General features: G+C 44.3%; 1 protein-coding gene across 3 annotated transcripts in view; it reads left to right on the top strand.

Moving 5' to 3' along the window:
• The first annotated feature begins 650 nt into the window (after window positions 1–650).
• Window positions 651–24,180, top strand: part of commd10 (COMM domain containing 10) — a 159,047-nt gene continuing 135,517 nt past the window's right edge. For all 3 annotated transcript variants that reach the window (XR_005461617.1, XM_038805047.1, XM_038805048.1), the window contains exons 1-4: window positions 651–848; window positions 4,761–4,851; window positions 16,197–16,307; window positions 22,858–23,013. Coding sequence is in view for 2 of the 3 variants with exons in the window: in XM_038805047.1 (XP_038660975.1) it covers window positions 820–848; window positions 4,761–4,851; window positions 16,197–16,307; window positions 22,858–23,013 (387 nt within the window). In the remaining variant the exon portion in view is untranslated. The remainder of the gene's footprint in view (window positions 849–4,760; window positions 4,852–16,196; window positions 16,308–22,857; window positions 23,014–24,180) is intronic.

Below are 24,180 nucleotides of genomic sequence, written 5' to 3'. Positions count from 1 at the left end.
TGGCTCCGAGGTCCCGGGTTTGATCCCGGCTCTGGGTCACTGTCCGTGTGGAGTTTGCACGTTCTTCCCATGTTTGCGTGGGTTTCGCTCCACAAGCTAAAAGATGTGCAGGATAGGTGGATTGGCCACGGTAAATTGCCCCTTAATTGGAAAAAATAAATTGGATACTCTAAATTAAAAAAAAATAAAAAAATAAAAAAAAACAAAAATCAGAGACTTGGAGGCAAATTGAGCAAACTGAAGGCAAATGAACCACTCAACGGACAGCAAATGTATTCACGTGAAAATGATAATAATGATGGATGCAGTGTCAATAATCATTCTGTTCATTTAACTCTCAAGATTTATGCATTACAGATACAATCGAAATATCGATACTATGGCTTCAAAAAGGGAATTGCATGAAATAGAGAAAATAAATTGATGGGTTTCAAGAGAAATGGGCAATGGCAGGAGTTGGGTTTTTCTGCAGAAAGCTGGCATGGGCTCCCAAATGGCCTCCCATCTGCGCTGCAACCATTTTATCTCTAAGAGAAGGTAAGTAAGTCGATTTCTGGGCTAATTCCACTGACCACTTATTCATGGGCTAATTCTGTGCTCGCATCTTTTTGGATGAATCTGAGCCTCTCGGGCTTCCGTCGCTCTGCAATATTTGGTCAGGTGATCTTGCAGCCGGCAGTGGAACTGGAGCGGCAGATGTGAAATAGCCGGAGACGGCGGCGGGACCGGGGGACAGAGCGCTCGGTGGGATTGGGGGAAGGACAAGCTGAGCACACAGTGAGTGACAGTTGACGACAAGCTTCTCCTCCCCCAGGTCAGATGGCGGCAATTGTCAAAGAAACCCAGAGGTAAAAGCAAACGGGAGATTAGAACACGTTTGTAACTTGAGTTCAAAACTCTGTATTTTGCATATTAAAATCTGCCTAAATGACTAGGAATGACTCCCATTATTTTTGTTAGGCAAGGGAATCAAAGTGTATCAGGAGTAGATGGGGAATGTGGAACTCCAAACAGATCAGCCAAAATCTTAATGAATGGTAGAGCAGGCTCAAGGGGCTGAATGGCTGACTTCTATTTTGTATGTTTGTATTCAACAGCAGCTACTTGCATGGTGTGGGTGGAGATTTAAGCAGCATTTGTCCAGGAAAGAGGCAGATTCTGGAGTTGGAAGCTGGCGGTGTCTGATGGAGGGGCAACTGGAGCTATCAGCTCAGATTGGGGTTGATTACGATACCAAGGTTGTGAATTGATTCAGTCTGAGACAGTGGCGTGGGTATGGGAGCTAGAGCATAGAGTTTGTGGCAGGGGCTAAAGAGGATTCTTTTGCTCTTCCCAATGTTTCACTGGAGGAAGTTGTAGCTAATATAAGACAATGTTGAACAAATAAATTGATAACACATAAGCTGTGGGGTGGTTATGGGTGTGTGTGGAGCTGATGATGAGATGTAGGAGCGTGAAATCAAAAGTGTTGGAATTGACAGATGACGTGGAAATTGATGCCCTGTCTGGGGAAGATGTTTACAACCAGCAGGGCAGGGGGGTGAAGGAAAGATCCCTTGGTGGGGTAGGATTGGGGGAAGAGGACTGCGACTGTAAGAATGTAGCTGCAGGAAGAGGAGATGTTGCAGGGGACAATTTGGCTACAGTCAGACATCTGCAAACGATACCAAGTGAGGGCCATCTCATTGAGTTGGTCAATGAAGGAGGGTCATTGAAGGCTGATGGTGTAGCTGCCCATGTCTAAGTCTGCCAACTAATCACAAGAGGATGCTAGTCAGTGCTGACTTTGGGTGGGAGGTTTAGGTGTTATATAGTTTTTGCTAAATGAATAAAACAATAAATGGAAACCCACGTTGACGAGTTGTTCAATTATTTACTGAATATTTTTTAAACAGAAAGTTCTGTCTATGTGTCCACATAAACAATTATTGTCTGAGAATATTGCAAACCTACAGAACAGGAGCTGCTATTCAACTTTTTATGTCTGCATCTTTGAAATGATAGTTGTACTTAGTCCCACATTCCCCCTTATTTGTGACCGTGTATTGTAACAATGAAATTTAAGCAAAGAAAATTCAGTGGATGAAATCTAATATGATGAAAAGAAAGGCTCACCTTTTTAATGTGCCAGAAAGAGCTCTATTAATAATATTCTTTATTTGTGTCACAAGAAGGCTTACATTAACACTGTAATGAAGTTACTGTGAAAATCCCCTAGTCGCCACTCTCCGGAGCCTGTTCAGGTACACTGCAGGAGAATTCAGAATGTCCAAAGTATCTAACTGCAAGTCTTTGTGGGACGAAACCGGAGCACCCGGAGGAAACCCACGCAGATGCAGGAAGAACGTGCAGACTCCACACAAACAGTGACCCAAGCTGGGAATCGAACCTGGGACCCTGGTTCTGTGAAGCAACAGTGCTACCCACTGTGCTACCGTGCTCATTTCAGCATTCTCCTGAGGCCCTCGGCATCACAGATGCCAGCCATCAACCATGTGATATCAAGTAATAGCTAAAGGCACTGGAAAATGCAAAGGTTATAGGCCTTGACAAGATTTGGACAGTAATAATGAAGACTTGCGCTCCGGAGCTAGCTGTTCCAGTACACCTACAACACTGGCATCTATCTAGCAATGTGGAAAATTGCCTAGCTATGCCCTGACCACCAGTAGTCAGACAAATCCAATCTGACCAAATACTGTCTCATCAGTTTACTGTTGATCATCAACAGTACTATCAAACGGCACTTACTCAGCAGTAACCAGTTCACTGATGCTCAGTTTGGGTTCTGTCAGGGCTACTCAGCTCTTGACCTCATTACAACTTTAGTCCAAGCATGGACAAAGGGGCTGAACCTGAGGTGAGATGAGAGTTGCAGCCCTTGACATCAACTCAACTTTTGACCGAGTGTGGCATTAAAAAACCCTAATAAATCTGGAGCTAATGGGAATAAGGGGGAAAACTCTCCGCTGGTTGGAGTCGTACCTAGCACAAAGGAAGATAGTTGTGGTTGTTGGTCAATCATCTCAGCTCCAGGACAACACTGCAGAGTTCCTCGGTCTAGTGCCCCAGGTCTAATCATTTTCAGCTGCTCCATCGATGACCTTCCCTCATAAGGTCAGAGGTAGGGATGTTTGTGGATATGTTTGGTGACTCCTCAGACACAGAAGCAGCGTATGCATTTGCAGCGAGCCCTGGACACCATTCAGGCTTGGACGGATGAGTCAAAAGTACTGTGTATTGATCATCTCCAACTAGAGAGAATTCAATCACCTCCCCTTGATATTCAATGGCATTACCATTGCTGAATCCCATTATCAACATTCTGCGAAAGTTGACTAGAAACTGAAATAGACTATATAAATACTATGGTTTCAAAAACAGGTCTGAGGCTGCAATGAATAACTCGCCTCCTTGCTCCCCAGAGCCTATCCACAATCTACAAAGCACAAGACTGGAGGGTGATTGAATACTATCCACTTGCCTGGATGAGTGCAGCTCCAACACCACTGAAGAGGTTCAGTGCCATCCAGGACAAAGTAGCCCATTTGATTTGCACCTCCACCACCACCTTCAATATTCACTCCCTCCTCCACCACCAATGCACAATGGTAACAGTGTGTACCACCTACAAGATGCACTGCATCAACTCACCCAGACTCCTTCAAAACATGTGACCTCTCCCACCATGAAGGACAAGGACAGCAGGCGTATGGGACTACTGCCACCTTCACCTTCCCCTCCAAGCCACACATTGGCCTGATTTGGTTCTATATTATTGTTCCTTTACAGCTGCGGGGTCAAAATTCTGGAACTCCCAAACAGCACTGTGGGTGTACTGACACCATATGGACAGCAGTGGTTCAAGAAGGTGGCTCATCACCACCTTTTCCAGGGCAATTGAAGATGGTCAATAAATACTGGCCTAGTCAGCGACATCTGTATTCTGTGATAGGATTTTTAAAAAACTAATAGAAATGTTCATATGCTACCTAGTTTGATGAACATCTCGCCTGACACTCTCTTAACTAGCAAATATGAACTCTCTCTCTCTTGACATTTGAAGTTTGTAATTATTTATTTTAATGAAGTAATTTGAATCCCCTGCTAGTTTTGAATTATAACACTAGCATTATCACATCACTCTGTTGATAATGCCAAATAAATTAGGGAATAAGATTAAATTCTTGGTCTCCAATTCTCAGGCACATTTTTTTTTCGTCAGTGGATCTCAAGTCAGGCTATTTAAGGATTCTTATCACGTGCTCTTTCAGCATGATTTGGATTGTTGTTCACAACAAAATACCTTCCATTTTTATAGCATCATATTTACTGACTATTTCAAGTGTTTCTCAGCCATTGACTTGCTTTTTGAATTTTAGTCATTATTATTCTATAGAGGAAGACTACAACCAAATTCTGAACAGGAAGATCCACAAACAATAAATAACTAGCCACATACTGGTGTTTAATTGAGGATGAAATGTTGGGCAGGCTCTGGGAGATTTCCTGGCTCCTCGTTTAATATTGCTGCCAGCGCAATGTCCATCTGATCGGGGACTTCAGTTTACTGGATCATCAAAAGATGCCACCTTGGAATTGCGGTGTACCTCACATTGCATTGTTGAGAGTACTATATGTCCCTATTATTATCTAAGTTGAAGCCTTTGCTTGAATTTTCTGCTCAAATCTGCCTTTTGAAATTATATAGAAACATATGTAGCAACTTTACTTATCTGACTCATTTTCTTTTCGTATAGCATAAAGCAAGCTGTAATGTTAATCAATGGAATTGATGCTGGTAAATTTCCACGACTGCTGTCTCGCATCCTTCAGAAACTTCACTTGAAGGTACTTGATGAAAAACATGTTTAGTTGATTTATGACAACAGGGTATCTAAATGAAACAACTGAATTGTATGTGTATTGTTAATGTTTTGAGAAGTATTGGATCCATTTACAATTGAGTTACTTGGCTGGGGTGCTTGGTTTAATTTGGAGAATGTACATTCCATCTGTCTGGTACAGTGGATGTTTTGCTTTTATTAAAAAAAACTGATTTTTCAGGATTTGGTACAGACTTCTACTTTTTCCTTTTTTCATAGAATAGAATCCCTATATTGCAGAAGCAGGCCACTCAGCCCGTTGAGTCTCCACTGGCTCTCTGAAAGAGCACCCTACCTAAGTCCAATCCCCCACCCTAGCCACATAACCCTACCTAGGGGAAATTTAGCATGGCCAATCCACATAACCCACACATCTTTGGACTGTGGGAGGAAACCAGAGCACCCGGAGTAAATCTACGCAGACACGGGAAGAGTGTGCAAATTCCACACAGACAGTCCCCCAAGGTTGGAATCAAGCCCGGATCTCTGGCGCTGTGAGGCAGCAATGCTTCTTGGAACTATGATTTTAAATGCAAAGCCCAGTATTCTCATGTGTAGTGAATTTAAACACTTCATTCAACCAAACCTATTTTCCTATGTATGTTGATCAGTAAATAATGCTTCAAATCTGTAACAAAAACAGAAAATGCTAGAAGCCATTTTTTTAGATTAGAACGATACAGCGCAGTACAGGCCCTTCGGCCCTCGATGTTGCACCGACATGGAAAAAAAAAACTACACTATGCCCTTATCATCCATATGCTTATCCAATAAATTTTTAAATGCCCTCAATGTTGGCGAGTTCACTACTGTTGCAGGTAGGGCATTCCACGGCCTCACCACTCTTTGCGTAAAAAACCCACCTCTGACCTCTGTCCTATATCTATTACCCCTCAATTTAAGGCTATGTCCCCTCGTGCTAGCCACCTCCATCCGCGGGAGAAGGCTCTCGCTGTCCACCCTATCTAACCCTCTGATCATTTTGTATGCCTCTATTAAGTCACCTCTTAACCTTCTTCTCTCTAACTAATTAATTTTATTAATGAATTAATATTTATTGTCTGGCCAAGCGAACATACACAGTACGTATATCGTAGACAAAAGAATAATCGACAGAGTACATTGACAATGGTACATCAACAAATAGTGATTGGTTACAATGAGAAACAAGGCCAAACAAGAGCAGCATAGGGCACCATGAATCAGTCCAAGGGAGAGTTGTTGAGGATTCTGGCAGCTGTGGGGAGGAAGTTGTTCCTATGTCTGGATGTGCGGGTCTTCAGATTTCTGTATCTTTTGCCTGCTGGAAGGGTCTGGAAGAAGGCAAAGCCTGGGTGTGACGTGTCTCTGACAATGTTGTCTGCCTTTCTGAGGCAGCAGCAGGTGTATACAGAATCATTGGGAGGATGGGAAACTTGTATGATGCGTTGGGCTGAGTTCACCACACTCTGTAGTTCCTTGTGACCTTGGGCCGAGCAGTTGCCATACCAGGCTGTGATGCAGCTGGATAGGATGCTCTCTTTGGCACATCTGTGGAAATTTGTGAGAGTCGTTGCAGACATGCCGAATTTCTTTAACTTCCTTAGGAAGTAGAGACGTTGTTGGACTTTCTTGACTGCTGTATCAACGTGAGTTGACCAGTACAGACTGTTGGTGATGATAACCCCCAGGAACTTAAAGCTATCGAGCATCTCTACTTCGGAGCCATTGATTTAGAGTGGGAGGGTTGTCATGCTATGCTTCCTGAAGTCGATGATCAGTTCCTTGGTGTTTCTAACATTTAGAGAGAGGTTGTTTTCGGTACACCATGCAACCAAGTGATCTATCTCCCTTCTGTCGTCTGATTCGTCGTTGTTTGCGATACGACCTACCACAGTCGTATCATCTGCAAACTGATACATTGAATTGGAGTTGAATCTTGTGTGTGTGTGTGTGTGTATAGGAAGTACAGTATAGGACTGAGCACACATTCTTGCGGGGCCCCGGTGTTGAGAACTATTGTGGAGGAGGTGTTGTTACTTATCCTGACAGATTGCGGTTTGTTGATGAGGAAGTCAAGGATCCATCTGCATTCAAGAGGGCAGCACTTAACCTCCGAGTCTGTAATAGTGGGTATGGGTGTGTCCAACGCTGTAGTGGCGGGTGGCACTGATGTATTGGCTGACTGTTCAAACCAGGCATAGAACTTGTTCAGTTCATCGGGGAGGGATGCTCCAGCACCAGAGATTCCGCCTGACCTTGCTTTGTAGCCTGTGACTTCATGTAAGCCCTGCCATAGACGTCTTGGGTTTGTGCTGTTGGCCTGGGACTCTAGTTTGATGCGGTATTGTCTTTTGGCGTCCCTGATGGCTTTCCGTACATCGTACCTGGATTTCTTCTATAGGTCAGGGTCGTCAGACTTGAACACCTCCGTCCTGGATTTTAGCAGGGAATGAACCTTTTGGTTGAGCCAGGGTTTCCGATTGGGGAAAAACCCGTATTGTCTTCTTTGGTACACAGTCCTCGGCACTTGGTGATGAAGTCTGTGACGGTGGTTGTGTACTCGTCCAGGTTAGCTGCCGCGGCCTTGAATATCGACCAGTCCACAGACTCCAAGCAATCGCGGAGAGTGTCCTCTGATGCCTCAGACCAGCACTGCACGATTTTCTTGACTGGTTCAGCACACTTGAGTTGCTGTTTGTAAGCCGGAAGTAGGAGTACTGACTTGCGGTCAGATTTGCCAAAAGTGTGGTCAGGGAATGGAGCGGTAGGCTCCTTTTGATGCTCGTGTAGCAGTGGTCCAGGGTGTTTGCACCTCTGGTGGGGCAGGAGGTATGTTGATGGAGTTGCCCTTCAAGTCTGTTCAGCCCACCATTCAGTGGAGATCTGTGACCAAACAACATACCCACTGTTAGGAAAATAAAGGTAGTTTTAAAGGGATTTATATTTGTACTGGCAAACATTCATTTTAAATGGGTTTAATTTGATGTACTATGCGAGAAGGGTAAAATGTATAGTTAGATTCATACTGGACAAAGATGTTTGCATGTGTGGTGTTGGGTTTTCTATTATGCTTGGAGAGGGATTGGATTGGATTTGTTTATTGCCACGTGTACCAAGTGAAAAGTATTTTTCTGCGAGCAGCTCGACAGATCATTAAGTACATGAAAAGAAAAGGAAATAAATGAAAATACATAATAGGGCAAAAATGTAACTACATAACACTGGCATTGGCTGAAGCACGCAGGAGTGGTGTTAATGAGGTCAGTTCATAAGAGGGTGGTTTAGGAGTCTGGTAACATCGGGGAAAAAGCTGTTTTTGAGTCTGGTTTGTGCGTGTTCTTAGACTTTTGTGTCTCCTGCCCGATGGAAGAAGTTGTAAGAATAAGTAAGCCGGGTGGGACGGGTCTTTGATTATGCTGCCGCTTTCCCCAGGCAGCAGGAGGTGTAGGTGGAGTCAATGGATCGAAGGCAGCTTTATGTGATGGACTGGGCTGTGTTCACGACTCTCTGAACTTTCTTGCGGTCTTGGACCGCGCAGTTTCCATATCAGGCTGTGGTGCAACCAGATAGGATACTTTCTATGGTACATCTGTAAAAGTTGGTAAGAGTTAATGTGGACATGCCGAATTTCCTTAGTTTCTTGAGGACGTATAGGTGCTGTTGTGCTTTCTTGGTGGTGGCGTCGATGGGGTGGACCAGGATAGATTTTTGGAGATGTGTACCACTAGGAATTTGAAACTGCTAACCATCTCCACCTCAGCCCCATTGATGCTGACAGGGGTGTGTACAGTACTTTGCTTTCTGAAGTCAATGACCAGCTCTTTAGTTTTGCTGGCATTGAGAGAGAGATTGTTGTCGCTGCACCACTCCACTAGGTTCTCAATCTCCGTCCTGTATTCTGACTTGTTATTCGAGATGCAGCCCACTATGGTCGTTTCATCAGCAAACTTATAGATGGAGTTGGAACCAAATTTTGCCACGCTGTCGTGTGTGTACACGGAATATAGTAGGGTGCTAATTACGCAGCCTTGCAGGGTCCCGGTATTGAGGACTATTGTGGAGGAGGTGTTGTTGTTTATTCTTACTGATTGTGGTCTCTGGTTTAGAAAGTCGAGGATCTAGTTGCAGAGTAAGGAGCCAAGTCCTAGGTTTTGGAGCTTTGCTATGAGCTTGGCTGGGAATATGGTGTTGAAGACGGAGCTGTAGTCAATAGATAGGAGTCTGATGTATGAGTCCTTGTCTAGGGATGAGTGTAGGGCCAGGGAGATGGCATCTTCCATGGACCAGTTGCGGCGGTATGCGAATTGCAGTGGATCATGGCATTCCTGGGAGTATGGAGGTGATGCGCTTCATAACCAACCTCTCAAAGTACTTCATTACGACTGAAGTCAGGGCCACTGGACGGTAGTTGCATGATTCTTCTTTGGCACCGGTATGACGGTGGTCTTCTTGAAGCAGGTGGGGACCGCAGAGCGGAGTAGGGACAGGTTAAAGATGTCCGCGAGCACATCTGCCAACTAGTCTGCGCAAGCTCTGAGTGCACGACCAGGGATCCCATCTGGACCCGTTGCCTTCCGAGGGTTCACTTTCAGGAAAGCGATGGCGTGAAGAGAAAATAAACCAGCAGTGCTTGCTTGGCAACTGGGGCCTCATAAACCAGAGGAGCTTTTAAGTTTTAGTTTTGCTTATTTGATGGTAGTTGGTGATAGATAGTGAGAGAGAAGGCAGCCCTCACAATTCTGCTAGAAGCAGTTGGCTTCAAATAGAGAGGGAACATATCTTTCAGCTTTGCTGGAAGAAAAGCCATACTAGGAGTAAGAAAACAAGTGCAGGGATCTGAAGACCAGTTAGTTGAAGAAATAGAGAAACAAAGAGTTTCCAAGAAGTCGGAGGTTAAAGGTACTAGAACAGAGATCTGTTTAGTAAAGACCGACTGGGCTGAGATGCTTGAAAGATATTTGAAGCGATTTTCAGGTTTGCGAGATTTTACTACAGCCTGGAGAACGTGAATTGAAATTACTATGGAAATCGGTGGCTGGATCTCCGAGCTTGCGTAAAAGCAGTTAAAACAAAGGAAACAGAAAAGGGGATGGTGGTGTAAAATGCTGCCTAGAATCATTGTTAAAAGTGGAGTGGAAGCTTGGTTTGAAAGAGCAATGTATAAAACCTGGACTGGAGTTTGGAATACAAACCACTAAGGGAAAGCGTAATTATGAGAGAAGATTTTAAAGGTGTGTTTTTGGGAGTGGAATTTGGAAATTCTCACTTGATAGTCATCTGGGGGGATTCTGAGGACATATCCACAAATATTCACTTGTGGTGGCGAGTATCTTACCACAGTCATTGTGATTTTTTTGTACTTTTTGTGATAATGCAACCATTTTGTAGCTAAAGATGTGCTTTGTAATCCAGGTTAATTAAAAAATCTCTGTGTAATTATGAAGCAAAGTGGGGGTGGGGGAAGTATTACATCATCCAATTTTTTTCATGTTTATGATTTTTAAAAAACTAATTAGTGGTCCTGACTGTTCTTGCATGTCTTATTAAAAAATAAATGCTCCTGTCTTTTGAGCTAGGGGTCCATTCTGAGATCATCTTGACTATGTATAACATCAACTGGAATCATAACACCACCTTTTTTCCATAATTCCTTCATTTCTTTGGCTAGCAATCTAGCCATCTTAATCTTAATTAACAATTGACCTTGCATCAATGCTGTTTGTCCTTTGTGCTTGAAGATGTCTTTTCTACTTTTACTCATGAAAAATCTGGCTCTATTTTTTTTTTTTAACAGTATATGCTCTCCTGTCTCAGGTTCTCTACATAGGGAAGAAGCTAATTGTTTCTCTTAATATTCACAGAATCACAGATAAAGAAAATGCAAAAGAGGTCCTTCGGCCCATTGAGTCTGCACTGACACCTGCCCTACCTACCTAATCCCATTTGCCAGCACTTGGCACGTCATAGCATTTTATTCATCCAGGTACTTTTTAAAGGATGTGAGGCAACCTGCCTCCACCATCCTCCCCGACAGTGCATTCCAGACCGTCACCACCCCCGGGTAAAAGAGTTTTTTTCTCAAATCTACCCCCCCCCCCCCCCAAACCTGCCCCTACTCTTGAGCTTGTGCCCCCTCATGATTGACCCTTCAACTAAGAGGAGCATCTGCTCCTTACCCCCACTATCCATGCTGCTCATAATTTTGTATATCTCGATCGGGTTGTCCCTCAGTCTTCTCTGCTCCAGCAAAAAACAACCCAAGCCTATCCAACCTGTCTTTGTAACTTAAATGTTGTTCTACCCCAAGCAACATCCTGGTGAATGGCCTCTGCACCCCCTCCAGTGCAATCACATCCTTCCTATAATGTGTTGACTAGAATTATGCACAAAACTCCAGCTGTGGCCTCACGAAAGTTCTATACAACTCCAATATAACTTCCCTGCTTTTGTAATCAATACCTCGATTGATAAAAGCAAGTGTCCCATATGCCTTTTTCACCATGTTATTAAACTGCCCTCCTGCTTTCAGAGATCTATGGATAAACATGCCAAGGCCCCTTTGTTCCTCGGAACTTCCCAGTGTCATGCATTTCATTGAATGCTTCCTTGTTACATTACTCCTTCCAAAGTGCATCACCTCACATTTCAGGGTTAAGTGCCCATTTTTTTTTTAATAAACAATTTTATTGAGATAGTTTTTGGCTTTATAAACAGTTACAGACATCATCAGAAAGGAAGCAAAAAAGGCAAAAATGTGCAAACATCCACGTACTTTCAATACTTCCACCGTAACATACACCGTAACCCTCCCTGCCAGCGACAGCGGGAGTGCATCCCATCGTTAAGTGCCCATTTGACCATCCCGTCTATATCTTACTGTAACCCAAGACACTCAACCTCCAGTTAACCACCCGGCCAATCTTGTGTTATCCACAAACGTACGGGTCCTACCTCGCACATAGTCATCTACTTTTATCTATATAAATGATTAATTAGGGACCCAGCACAGATCCGTGTGGTATGCCACTGGATTCTAGTCACTAAAGCAGCCATATGTCTTTGCCCTCTGTCTCCTACAGCTAAGCCAATTTTGAATCCTCCTTATCAAATCACCCTGTATCCCATGTGCATTTGCCTCCTTTATTATTCTCCCATGTGGGACCTTGTCAAATGTTTTGCTGAAATCCATATAAACTACATAAACTGAACTACGCTCATCTACTCTGGCCACCACCTAACAAAATTCAATCAAATATGTTAGGCATGACCTCCCTCTGACAAAACCATGCTGAATATCCCTGATTAAACCTTGCCTCTCCAAGTGGAGATGAATTTTCTCCATTGGTTTCCCTACCACTGACTGAGACTCGCTGGTCTGTAGTTTGCTGACTCAACCCTTCTTAAATAGTGGAACCACATTAGCTGTTCTCCAGTCCCCTAGTTCCTAGTTCTTCCCTCGTGGCCAGAGAGGAACTAAAAAATTTGGTCAGGGCCCCGGCAATATCCTCCATCGCTTCCCACAAGCAGCGTGGGACACGATTCATCCGGATCTAGAAATTTGTCCACTTCTAAGCCTGCCAACATCTCCAATACCTTGTCACTTCCTATTTGCTCAAGAATACCTCCGTGTTTCTTCCTGCTATGGATTCCAAATCCATATCTACCTCATTCTCTTGGGTGAAGATGGATGTGAAGTATTCATTCAACACCATACCAATGTCCTCTGGCTCCACCCACAGATTGTCCCCTTGGTCCCTAATAGGTCTTGCTCTATCCCTGGTTATCCTCTTCCCATTGATATACTTATCTTGGGATTTTCCTTATTTTTGCAAGCCGGAGCTTTCTCATATCCCCTCTTTGCTCTCTTAAGCTCCATCTTGCACTTTCTGTACTGCGCTAATTTCCTCCCCTAGGACTTGCTAAAAGCCTCTCTTTTCCTTTTCATCGTACCCTGAATATCTCTGGTCATCCATGGTTCTCTGGCCTTGTAACTCCTTCCTGTTATCCTAGAGGGAACGTGTTGGGCCTGTACCCTCCTCATTTCCTTTTTGAACAAATATTTTGAAAACTGATTAACCACTTCTTGACCTTCTAAATTCCAGGGATTGCAATCCTAGTTTGTTTATCCCTTCTCACAGCTTAGTTATTTAGTCTATAGTTAGGGAACAAACTGGATTTCTGTGCCACAAGCACAATTTACACGGGCCAGATCTGTTATAATAAACAAAGATTGGCAGGCAAATCTTTAATAGAACAATGGGCTATCTTTAAAGCGGGAATGGTTCAGCGTGGTATATTCCCAAAGAGGGAAGTAGTAAGACAAACAAAGCCAGAGCTCCCTGAATAACAAAGAAATAAACACTAAGATGAAGCAGCAAAAGGGTTACCTGGCAGATGTTAGATTAATAACGCAAGTTAGAATTATGTTGAATATTGAAAGTCCAGAGAGAAAATGAAAAATAGAAATAAGAAAAGCAAAGAGGGAGAGTACGAGAAGAGACTGACAGTTGAATTGAGGGAATTCAAAGTAGTCCAAAGCCATATAGAATGGAAATGAGAGGTTGGTCAGGGTAGGGTCACAAGTGGATTTATGTAAGAGGTAGAGGGCACGTTTGAGGTACTAAATGAGTATTTATTTTACTGAGCAAGAAGATGCTGTCAAAAAGTCGTAGTGAAAGAGCAGGTAGTTGAGACACTCGATGGACTACAAATTGATAAATGGGAGATACTAAAAAGGCTGGCTCTGCTGAAAGTTGATACGTCACCAGGACTGGGTAAGATGAAACCAAGGAGAATCAAGGAATTATGTGGGAATTGTAGAGGCACTGGACATTATCTTCCATTGCTCCTTGGATATGATGCCAGCTTATTGGATGATTGCACCCTTTTTAAAAAAAAAGATAGCAATGATAAATCCAGTCAGTCAATTTAACAGCTAAGGCAAAATTGGGCAGTATGTGACACAGTGGTTAGTACTGCTGCTTCACAGCGCCAGGAACCTGGGTTCAATTTGGTGGCTTTTGGTAACTATCTGTGCACACTTGGAACTTTCTCCCCTTGTCTGTGTGGGTTTCCTCCGGGTGCTCCAGTTTCTTCCTGCAGTCCAAAAATGTGCAAATTAGGTGGTTTGGCCATGCTAAATTGCCCCTTAGTGTCTAGGAATGTGCAGGTTATGTTAGAGTTATGGGGTGGAGTGGGCCTAGTTCTCTTTCAGAGGGTTGGTACAGGCTCGATGGGCCAAATGGCCTCCTGCACTGTAGGGATTCCATGGTTCTATGAAAATGAAGTCTCTGCAATAATTGTGGATTAATTAAGGCAGATGTACCTGTGGTTTTCAAAAGGAAATTATATATTTATCTAAAGAGACACAGTTTGTATGGCGACAGGGAAAGGTTGAGGGAACGGAATTGAGTTGCTCTTGCAGAGAGCTGGCAAGGACATGACAGGCTGAACAGCCTCCTGGGCTGTAACCATTCTGTGATTGTAACCCATGGAGGCCAGGGGATCTTACAAATCCCTTAGATCAATATATCCTTCTTCGGGTATGGTGCTCAGAATTGCCCATCAGTACTCTGGTCTCGTCCTAACCTGTGCTGAAACATGACTTCTATCCACTTGTATACTATTCTTTTAGGTATAAAGGTTAACATTCCATTCATCTTTTTGATTATTTTCTTTTTTTAAAAATAATTTTTATTCAAATTTTCACAAAATATCAATAACAGTCAAAGTAGAGCGGGCGGTCCTTATAAGTGACCCAGACGCGTGCCGGTTGTAACAGGCCAAACTTGACCCCCTTCTTGTGGAGCACTGCCTTCGTCCGATTAAAACCAGCCCTTCTCTTGCCACCTCCGCACTCCAGTCCTGGTAGATCCTGATCTCCGCATTCTCCCACTTACTACTCCTCTCCTTCTTCGCCCATCTCCGCACACACTCACGGTCGACGAAGCGGTGAAAACGGACCAGCACCGCCCGAGGTGGCTCGTTTGGCTTGGGTTTCTTCAGCAGCACCCGATGGGCACCCTCCAGCTCCAAGGGTCCCTGGAACGACCGCGCCCATTAGCGAGTTCAGCATCATAGACTCATAGGCCCCCAAATCCGAACCTTCCAGCCCCTCTGGGAGGCCTAGAATCCGCAGGTTCTTCCGACGGTCGCGGTTCTCCATCTCCTCCATCCTCGCTGACCACTTCTTGTGGAGCGCCTCGTGCGACAGCAGCCCGCGACCGGCATGCGCGCCAAACGTGCCGGCGCAAATGGCTCCGATTCTCCGCACCTCAGAGAATCGCGCACTGGCGTCGAGGAGGCGTGGCATTGTTGTGGCGATTCTCCAGCCCGGCGCGGGGCTTGAGAATCGCGCCCCCAGTGCTTGGGGATTATGGTCCTCGATGTGAAATGACCCTGTCGTGTCACCAGAATCTAACACAATAACGATTCTGCCTATGTTCTGTTAATTTCCGAACCAGGTCAGTCATTTGCCATCAATCACATAGGCTTCAACTTTAGCTAATATCCTTTCTAGAGGGACTTTCTCAAATGCCTTCTGGAAGTCCATATAAACAACATCCGGAGACTACTTTAGCTGCTTTAGTCCACTACTTTAGCTACCTCTTAAATTCCATCAAGTTCATCATGTCTTTTTTTAAAAATCCATGCTGACTGTCTCTGGTCAGCTAAAAACTTTCAAGATGTTCACCTCTCTAATTTCCTGACAACAGATGTTAGGCTAACTGGTCGATACTCCCCAGTTCTCTCTGCTCCCTTCCTTACATTGAGCATGTCACTTTACTATTTTCCAGTCTAAAGGAATGATTCCCGATTGGAGAGAATTTTGGAAGATTATAAGTAGGACATCTACAATATTCTTATCTACCTCTTTAAAAACTTTGAATTGGAAACCCTATCCTAGTGATTTTTCACTTTGTGCCATTCATTTCTTTATCACTGTTATTTTGTGTATGTTCATTTTCAATAATAGTTTCCTCCAGATGCCCGGCTTGGTGACCTTTTCCACTACGGTAAATGTTCTGTTCTCATTTTATTTGGCATTTTATTTTTTATTGGTGAACATATTTTATTTTGCCTCTGTAAGTTAACAAAAAATAAATAAAATTAAATGTACAGTTAGTGAAACCTGTCAATTTATACTAAAGGACCTCTCAACTGACCGTCTATTTAAAATATTGTTTTAAGCATTATCTTAATTTGGGCAGAAGATAATTTTATCAAAGTGTTCTTCAAACTAACTATTTATGCAGTTTACTGATATCGTTTTAAAGTGCTGATTATATCGTCTTGGATCGGTAAAGTACTAATCAATTGTGGTTTTAGGATGAGGATTCATTTAATAATGAAGAGAAAGAAAAGCTTCAAGTTGCACTTCATCTGGAAAAACAAGACCTCTGCTTAGTGCTGGAAACTGTCTCTTTTATCCTGGAACAGGTAAAATAATAGGGAATTGCAGTACATAAAATTTTGACTTTTATTAATCATTTCAAAAGCTTGGCAATAGCATTCCATTGCATTTTAGAAAAGTTGTGGAACCACAGTAAAAATTATAAGGTTTGATTTTAAAACTAAAAGCAAATTCATTTATTTTGCTGTGTACAATAAAGTTCGCAACTTCTTCTTTCACGTATTCACTTATCCGCACACACCAGTTCACCCATTGTGGGCCCAAGTGTTCACTTATCCATGGTTTTGAAAGTAAAATTAGAAGCTATCCTTAGAAAATGCCAAAATATAGTTTGTTTAAGAAAAGGCAGATGTCCATGAAGTATTCTGGGAAGCAGAAATTGTGCATAGCGTGTGTTGTCTGCTTTTGTTTGCATGTGGTTTTTCCTTTTATAGAACCATAGAACTACAGTGCAAAAAGGTGGTCATTTGGCCCATGGAGTCTACACCGACCCTCTGAATGAACACCCCACCCAGGTCTACTACCCTGCCCTATCCCGGTAACTCCATAACCCTAGCTAACCTGCACATATTTGGACTCTATTTAATTCCTGATCACAATCCACTTCCACTCTCTCTCACTTTTAAGTGTGCCGAACTTTGCATTTTTCTTGTTTTTTGTTTTCTAAACAATTTCTCCAATAAATTGCTCTTTAAATTTATTTTAAAATAGATATCTTTGATCCATTATATATGTAAAATTTTAGGATATCTAATTGATTCCCATTGTAAAGCATGTTCGTCGTTTGTGATTTTGTCATTTGTAAGGTTTTGTGGGAATGTAAGCCCTGTGAACAGCAGGAGATTACTGTATTACAAATCTAAAATAGTGGAGCTTGATTTGTGCAAATTGTCAGCACACATTGAACTGGTTAGCGTCGGATAGTAACTTTCCAGACAGTTTTTTTTTAAAAAGAGCTCAGAAAAGTACCTGATGCTTTAAAATTAATGATTTACTGTAAAGTTTACAAATTTGTCGACTACCAAAAACGTTGTCTCCCATATTTTTCTTCTTGTACTACACGCAACTTGAGTTGGGTTCAGTAAGGTGGGTCAGGTTATTGCATGACTGGAGAAATGGTGCAGGTGGAAAGGCTTTTTAGTCCTGGAGCATTGAAACCAACCTTTGGACAGGACTGGAAATACCTGTCACAGATAGATGGGTTCCACCTCAATGGGGCTGTCAGGGAAGGTAGATTATTCTCCTTTTAGAGCAGAAAAGGTTCAGGAGAGATTTAATAGAGATGTTGAAAATTAGGTACAGATTTTGATGGTGCAGCTAGAGATGCAGAAGGGTTGGTAATGAGCGACACAAATTTAAAGTAATTGTTAAAAGAACCTGAAGTGAAAGGAGAATTTTATTTTTAACACAGCAGGTATGATCCAGCATGTGTGCCTGAAAGGAGCTGGAAAGTGCTGGAAGCAGATGCAATAATAACTTTCAAAAGGGGAGATTGCTAATACTTGAAGGTGAAACATTTGCAGGACATGGGAAGCGCAGGGGAATGGTATTGATTCTTTCAAGAGCTGGCAGTGGACGACGGGCTGAACGGTCTTCATATATGCTGTATTTCATCATGATTCTGTTTTCGGCTGTATTTTGGCTTTCTTAGAACAAAGAACAATGCAGCACAGGAACAGGCCCTTCGGCCATCAAAGCCTGTACCGGTCATGATGCCAACCTTTGCCAAAACCCTCAGCACTTCCTTGTGCTGTATGCCCATCCTATCCTTGTGTTTGTCAAGATGCCGTTAATAGAGCATAGAACGGTACAGGCCATTCAGCCCACGATGTTGTGCTAACCATTTATCCTAAATCTAAGATCAATCTAACCTACACCCGTTCAATTTACTGCTGTCCATGTGCCTGTCCAAGAGTCGCTTAAATGTCCCTAATGACTCTCACTCCACCACCTTTGCTGGCAGTGCATTCCATGCACCCACCACTCTGTGTAAAGAACCGAGCTCTTGACATCTCCCCTATACCTTCCTCCAATCACCTTAAAATTATGTTCCCTCCTGACAGCCATTTCTGTCCTGGAGAAAAGTCTCTGGCTGTTCACTCTATCCATGCCCCTCATCACCTTGTACAGGTGACCGTCTTCCTTCTTCGCTCCAGTGAAGTCCTAGCACCTCAACCTTTCTTCATAACACATGCCCTCCAGTCCAGGCAGCATCCTGGTAAATCTCCTCTGCACCCTCTCCAAAGCATCCACATCCTTCCTATAATGAGGCGACCGGAACTGGACACCATGGCCGGGATTCTCTGAGCCCGCGCCGGCTCAGAGAATCGGAATTGCCGCCGAGACAGCCCGCGACACCAGGATGCGATTCTGCGCGTGCGATCGGCGTGATGCTGGTCGGGGGGGCGTTGAAAGAGGCCCCCGCGGCGATTCTCCACGGTCGACCGGCTGAGTTCCTGCTGGTGTGGGTCACGTTTGGATCCACCCGATGGGAGCTCGACGTTACTGCTGCGGTTGCCGTCCTGTTGGGGGGGAGGGGGGGGCAGAGGGATCAGTCTCCAGAGGGGGCCTCCATGATGGCCAGGCCACTGATCGGCGGGCGCATGTGCGGACCCACGGTGAGCAGTGCAGGGCCGCGGACGGAAGCTCAAGCAGCACGGAGCACTCCAGCTGGCCCCCTGTGGTCAACAGAATTGCTGGTCCAAGATGCCCGGTGGTGCCGGCGTTTTCAGAGAATCCCGTCCCATATTCCAAGTATGGTTTAACCAGGGTATGGTTTAACCAGTTCTGCATCGTGCCACTGTCCTGTTATAACCTGCAACAGTCCTCGACACTATCTACAACTCCTTCGGTCATCGGCAAACTTACTAACCACCCTTCCACTTCCTCATCCAAATCATTTATAAAAATCACAAAGAACAGAGGTCCCAGAACAGAGCCCTGCGGGACACCACTGGTGACCTCCAGGTGGAATACTTTCCATCCACTACCACTCTCTGTCTTCTTTCGGCCAGCCAATTCTGTATCCAGACAGCCAAATGTCCTTGTAACCCCTGACTTTCTGAATGAGCCTACCATGGAGAGCCTTATTAAATGCCTTACTGAAATCCATGGGCGGAATTCTCCACCCGGGAAAAATCGGGAAGGCTGTCGTGAACTCGGCCGAGTTTCATGACGGCCTCGGAGGCTGCTCCTCTCACCTTATTCACCCCCACCCGGGGGGCTAGGAGCAGCGCTCCGTTATTCTCGGCCGCCGGGCCTTGACGCTTGCGTCAAGGCGGCGGGCCGAGAAGGATGCGACGGCGGCGCCTATGTGACGTCAGCCGCGCATGCGCAGGTTGGCCGGCTCCAACCCGCGCATGCGCGGCTGACGGCTCAAACCTGTGCATGCGCGGTGGCCGTCTTCCCCTTCGCTGCCCCGCAAGACGTTGCGGCTTGATCTTGCGGGGCGGCGGAGGAGAAAGAGTGCGTCGCTTTGAGACGCCGGCCCGACGATCGGTGGGGACCGATCGCGGGCCAGTCCCCTCCCGAGCACGTGGTGCTCACTCCCCTCTCCGCACCCCACAAGCTTCAAATGGGCCTTTGGCGCCCATGTTCACGACGGCAGCGACCAGGTGTGGTTGCCGCCGTCGTGAACGGCAGGCCGCTCGGCCCATTCGGGTCAGAGAATCGCCGGTCGCCGTGAAAAATGGCGAGCGCCGAAATCTTCCGTGCGGGGGGTGGGAGAATCGCGGGGGGGCGTGAAATAAGTCGCCCGGCCCTCCCACGATTCTCCCACCCGGCATGGGGAGCGGCGAATCGCGCCCCATGTACCCCACATCCACTTCCCGACCTTCATCAATGTGTCTCGTCACATCCCCAAAGAATTCAATGAGGCTTGTGAGGCATGAACTGCCCCTCACAAAGCCATGCTGACTATCTTTAATCAAACTCTGTTTTTCTAAATAATGATAAATCCTATCTCTCAGAATCCTTTCCAGTATTTTGCTCACCACAGACATAAGACTAACTGGTCTGTAATTCCCAGGGATTTGCTTCTGCTTCCACAACTTCCCCTGGCAACACGTCACTCGTTCCAGGCACTTGCCACCCTCTGTGTAAAAAAAAAAAAAAAAACCTGCCTCGCACATCTCCTTTAAACATTGTCCCACGGACTTTAAACCTATGCCTCCTGGTGACTGACCCCGCCAGCCTAGGAAAGAGTGCCTGCCGATCCACTCTATCCATGCCCGTTGTAATCTTGTAGATCTCTATCAGGTCACCCCTCAACCTTTGCCTTTCTAATGAAAACAGTCTGAGTATATTCAGCCTCTCCACATAGCTAACACCCTCCAGACCAGGCAACGTCCTGGTAAATCTCCTTTGCACTCTCACCAAAGCCTCCACATTCTTTTGGTAGTGTGGCGACCAGAATTGTGCGCAATATTCCAAGTGTGGCCTTACCAACGTCCCATACAACCACAGCATGACTTGCCAGTTTTTATACTCTACGTCCTGTCCAATGAAGGCAAGCATTTTGTATGCTTTCTTGACTACCTTGTCCACTTGTGTTGCCACCTTCAAAGATCTGTGGACCTGCACGCCCAGATCTCTCTGACTTTCTATATTCCTAAGAGTTTTGCCACTTACGGTACATTTCCCCTCTATTTTCGGCCTACCAAAATGCAGTACCTCACATTTGTCTGGATCAACCTCCATTTGCCATTTCCCTGCCCAAGTCTCCAACCTATCTACGTCCTGCTGTGTCCACTGGAATTCCTCAACACTATCTGCCACTCTACCAACCTTGGTGTCATCTGCAAACTTACTTGGCTTGTCACCTACTGCAATCTGACCACTGGGGACATGCAGAATGCTCAAAATGCTTTCCGAATTTCTTTTTATGAATAACTGAAATATCTACTGCCCCAAAAATTTAAAAGAAAAATACTTATAGTAATGTAATAAAATTGATCCATTGAATTTGTCTTTTAGTGCTTTTATGCAGGCGTTTACTTGAATACTTTATTTTTTCCTAAACCCTTGGGCTTGTTGATTATATATTTGCTGAGACTCTTGAATTTGTGTACACTGATTTGGCGTGTACCCCTAATTTCCCGAAATTCAATGCCATTGTCAAAGTATTAATACAATATTTTTTCTTCTCCTTCCAACACTTTTTTTAACCAATAGCATAATCTTTAAAAATTATGAAAAGAATAGGGCAAATTTCAAAAGCTTAATTCTAGCTTAATTTATATTGAGTCTGTGTGTGCAGGGACTAAAAGTCATATATCTGTTGTAGCTTTTGTCTTGTGTTCTATAAATTTCAGAACCATGTATAATGATGAGAGATGGGCAAGAGTCTCTGAAAACTGAACAAAAACCTCACGGGAGGTTCAAAGTGAATAATTTTTACCTGTGCTTTGCTCATAGAAAAGGCCAGCAAAATTGTTGGCTTCATAATTTAACTGGTACTTTTAAAAATAATTAATATGTTAGCATGGAAATAAGACCCAGTCTGGGTAATACACCTCCCAAAGTTTATAGAACACAAACATAACCATAATAGATGTATTTTCAGTATATTGTCATTTTTCATTTTTTCTTCTACACATGTGCAACCTGTTCAGTTTATTTCTTTTAAAATAGGCACGGCCTCTGTTTAAAAAGAAAATGCTCAATGTAAATTTTATCTTACTAGTGTTTGTCCAAATAATTTTGAAAGCTTTAGGACTGAAACTGCCAGAAGCTAGACAAAGTACTCGATCAGTGCAAATTGCAGCCTGTGCCGACACACCCTGGGAATTGTCTCAAAATACTCAGACAACACAGTCCGGAATCAATTCATTGCATCACAACTCCAGGGAAATGTATCAAAGCCCTTTTGGGAAACATAAGGCCTTTAAGTAAACATTTTAATGTATTTTAAATGAATTTTAATTACACAATTCAGTGGATAAATTTAATTATGTCAGTGTGAAACAGATGTGATATTGCTCAGACTTTTAAAAATCTTGTCTGATTTGTTGTGGGAACCAATCGTTGAATTGTGTTTGTGTGAGGTGGGTTTGGAGGGAGCGTTATAAATGTGGATATTTGAATGGTTAATGAGGAAGAAGTTGACAAAGTGTGATATCAAAACTGGACAGTGAAATTGAGTAGCTCCAACCAGAAATACTTGCAGATGTAAGATTATAATAAATAGGTCTGCATTTTCACCGAGTTGGGACGTCTCCCGACTCACAGCACCCGTCTCAGGAGAAACTCGTCCGAATGGTGGAATCTTCACTCTAGTGGTGGATGGGGAGTGGATGCATGTTCTTTTTTTTAATTAATTCACAGGATGAGGACATGACTGACTAGGCCAGCATTTATTGCCCAACACGAATTGCTCTTGAGAAGGTGGTGGCAAGTTACCTTCTTGAACCACTGCACTCCATGTGGTAAACGTACACCAACAGTGCTGTGAGAGAGAGAGGGAGGGAGGGTGTTCCAGGATTTTGCCTCACCGACTGTAAAGGAATGGCAATGTAATTCCAAAACTGGATGGAATGTGGCTTCTTGTGAATTTTCACTTGTGTATTCCCTTATTAGGCAGCCTATTACAACATGAAACCCGCTGCTCTTCAACAACAACTGGAAAATATTCACCTGAGTCAAGAGAAAGCTGAGGCCTTTTGCCAAGCCTGGACAAATATGGGCCAAGATATTGTTGAAAAACTGAGGCAAAGTACTTTTGCTCCTAAAAAGGTAATATAAGTCGATCAGAAATAAATACTCGGGGTTTTCTTTTTAAAATGAAGAGTTTGCGCTTGTATCACAAAGAATATCCCAACGCACTTCACGTAAAGAGAATTACTTTGAAGTATAACTATAAGACATGATTTTCCCACTGCATTACGCACAGTCCCGATTGCTTTACAGCGCGTGCATAGTGGGAGAGGCCAAAAACGTGTTTTGTGCCAGGCGCCGAGCTGCACGTGATGCTCCTGACCCTCCATGCCTGACATGATCGGGATCACGCCCAGCAGAGTATGAATTATTAGGCTCATTTAAATACGCACCGCCCATTCAAAAAAAAGAGTCTCCTGGTTTCCGGTATTCACCGGCCCCACGTGTGAGGCCTCATGCCAGCATGAATTAGTAGTGGTCTCCAGAAATGGAAAGCACACATAATGGTCACACCGGGCGGGTGGGTGGGAGTGGTTCTGAGGCCATTGGAGCCCTGGCTGGTTGGGACAGGGCAGGGCAGTGCCCTGGCACTCTGGCAGTGCCAACCTGGCACTACAGGGATGCCTGAGGCAGTGCCTGGTGTCAGGAAACCCTCCTGCACACATTGGACAAAAACTGACCCATCTAAAGTACTCGATCTATAGCGTTTCCAGTCAATATTTGGAAAGTTAAAGTCCCCCATGACAACTACCCTGTTACTTTCGCTCCTATCCAGGATCAGCTTTGCAATCCTTTCCTCTACATCTCTAGAACTTTTCGGAGGCCTATAGAAAACTCCCAACGGGGTGACCGCTCCTTTCCTGTTTCTAACCTCAGCCCATACTACCTCAGTAGACGAGTCCTCATCAAACCCCTGGTAAGTCGTGTCAGGGGAACGACCACAGGGGATCCCTGTTCTGACTGCTTCCTCCCAGCCCCTCTCACCGTCACCCATCTATCTTCATTCTTCGGAGTAACTACATCCCTGAAACTTCTATTTATGACCACCTCTGCCTCCCGAATGTTCCGAAGTTTATCCAGCTCCAGTTCCCTAACACGGTTTCTGAGGAGCTGGAGATGGGTGCACTTCCCACAGGTGAAATCAGCAGGGACACTGATAGTGTCCCTCACCTCAAACATTCTGCAGGAGGAACATTACACTGCCTTCCCGGCCACCCCCTCTAGATAGCTTGCGGATAAAACAAG

Source organism: Scyliorhinus canicula, chromosome 8, assembly GCF_902713615.1.
Source record: "Scyliorhinus canicula chromosome 8, sScyCan1.1, whole genome shotgun sequence".
NCBI lineage: Eukaryota > Metazoa > Chordata > Chondrichthyes > Carcharhiniformes > Scyliorhinidae > Scyliorhinus > Scyliorhinus canicula.
The sequence above is the reverse complement of the archived record's forward strand: the minus strand, read 5'-3'. Positions and strand labels throughout refer to the sequence as shown.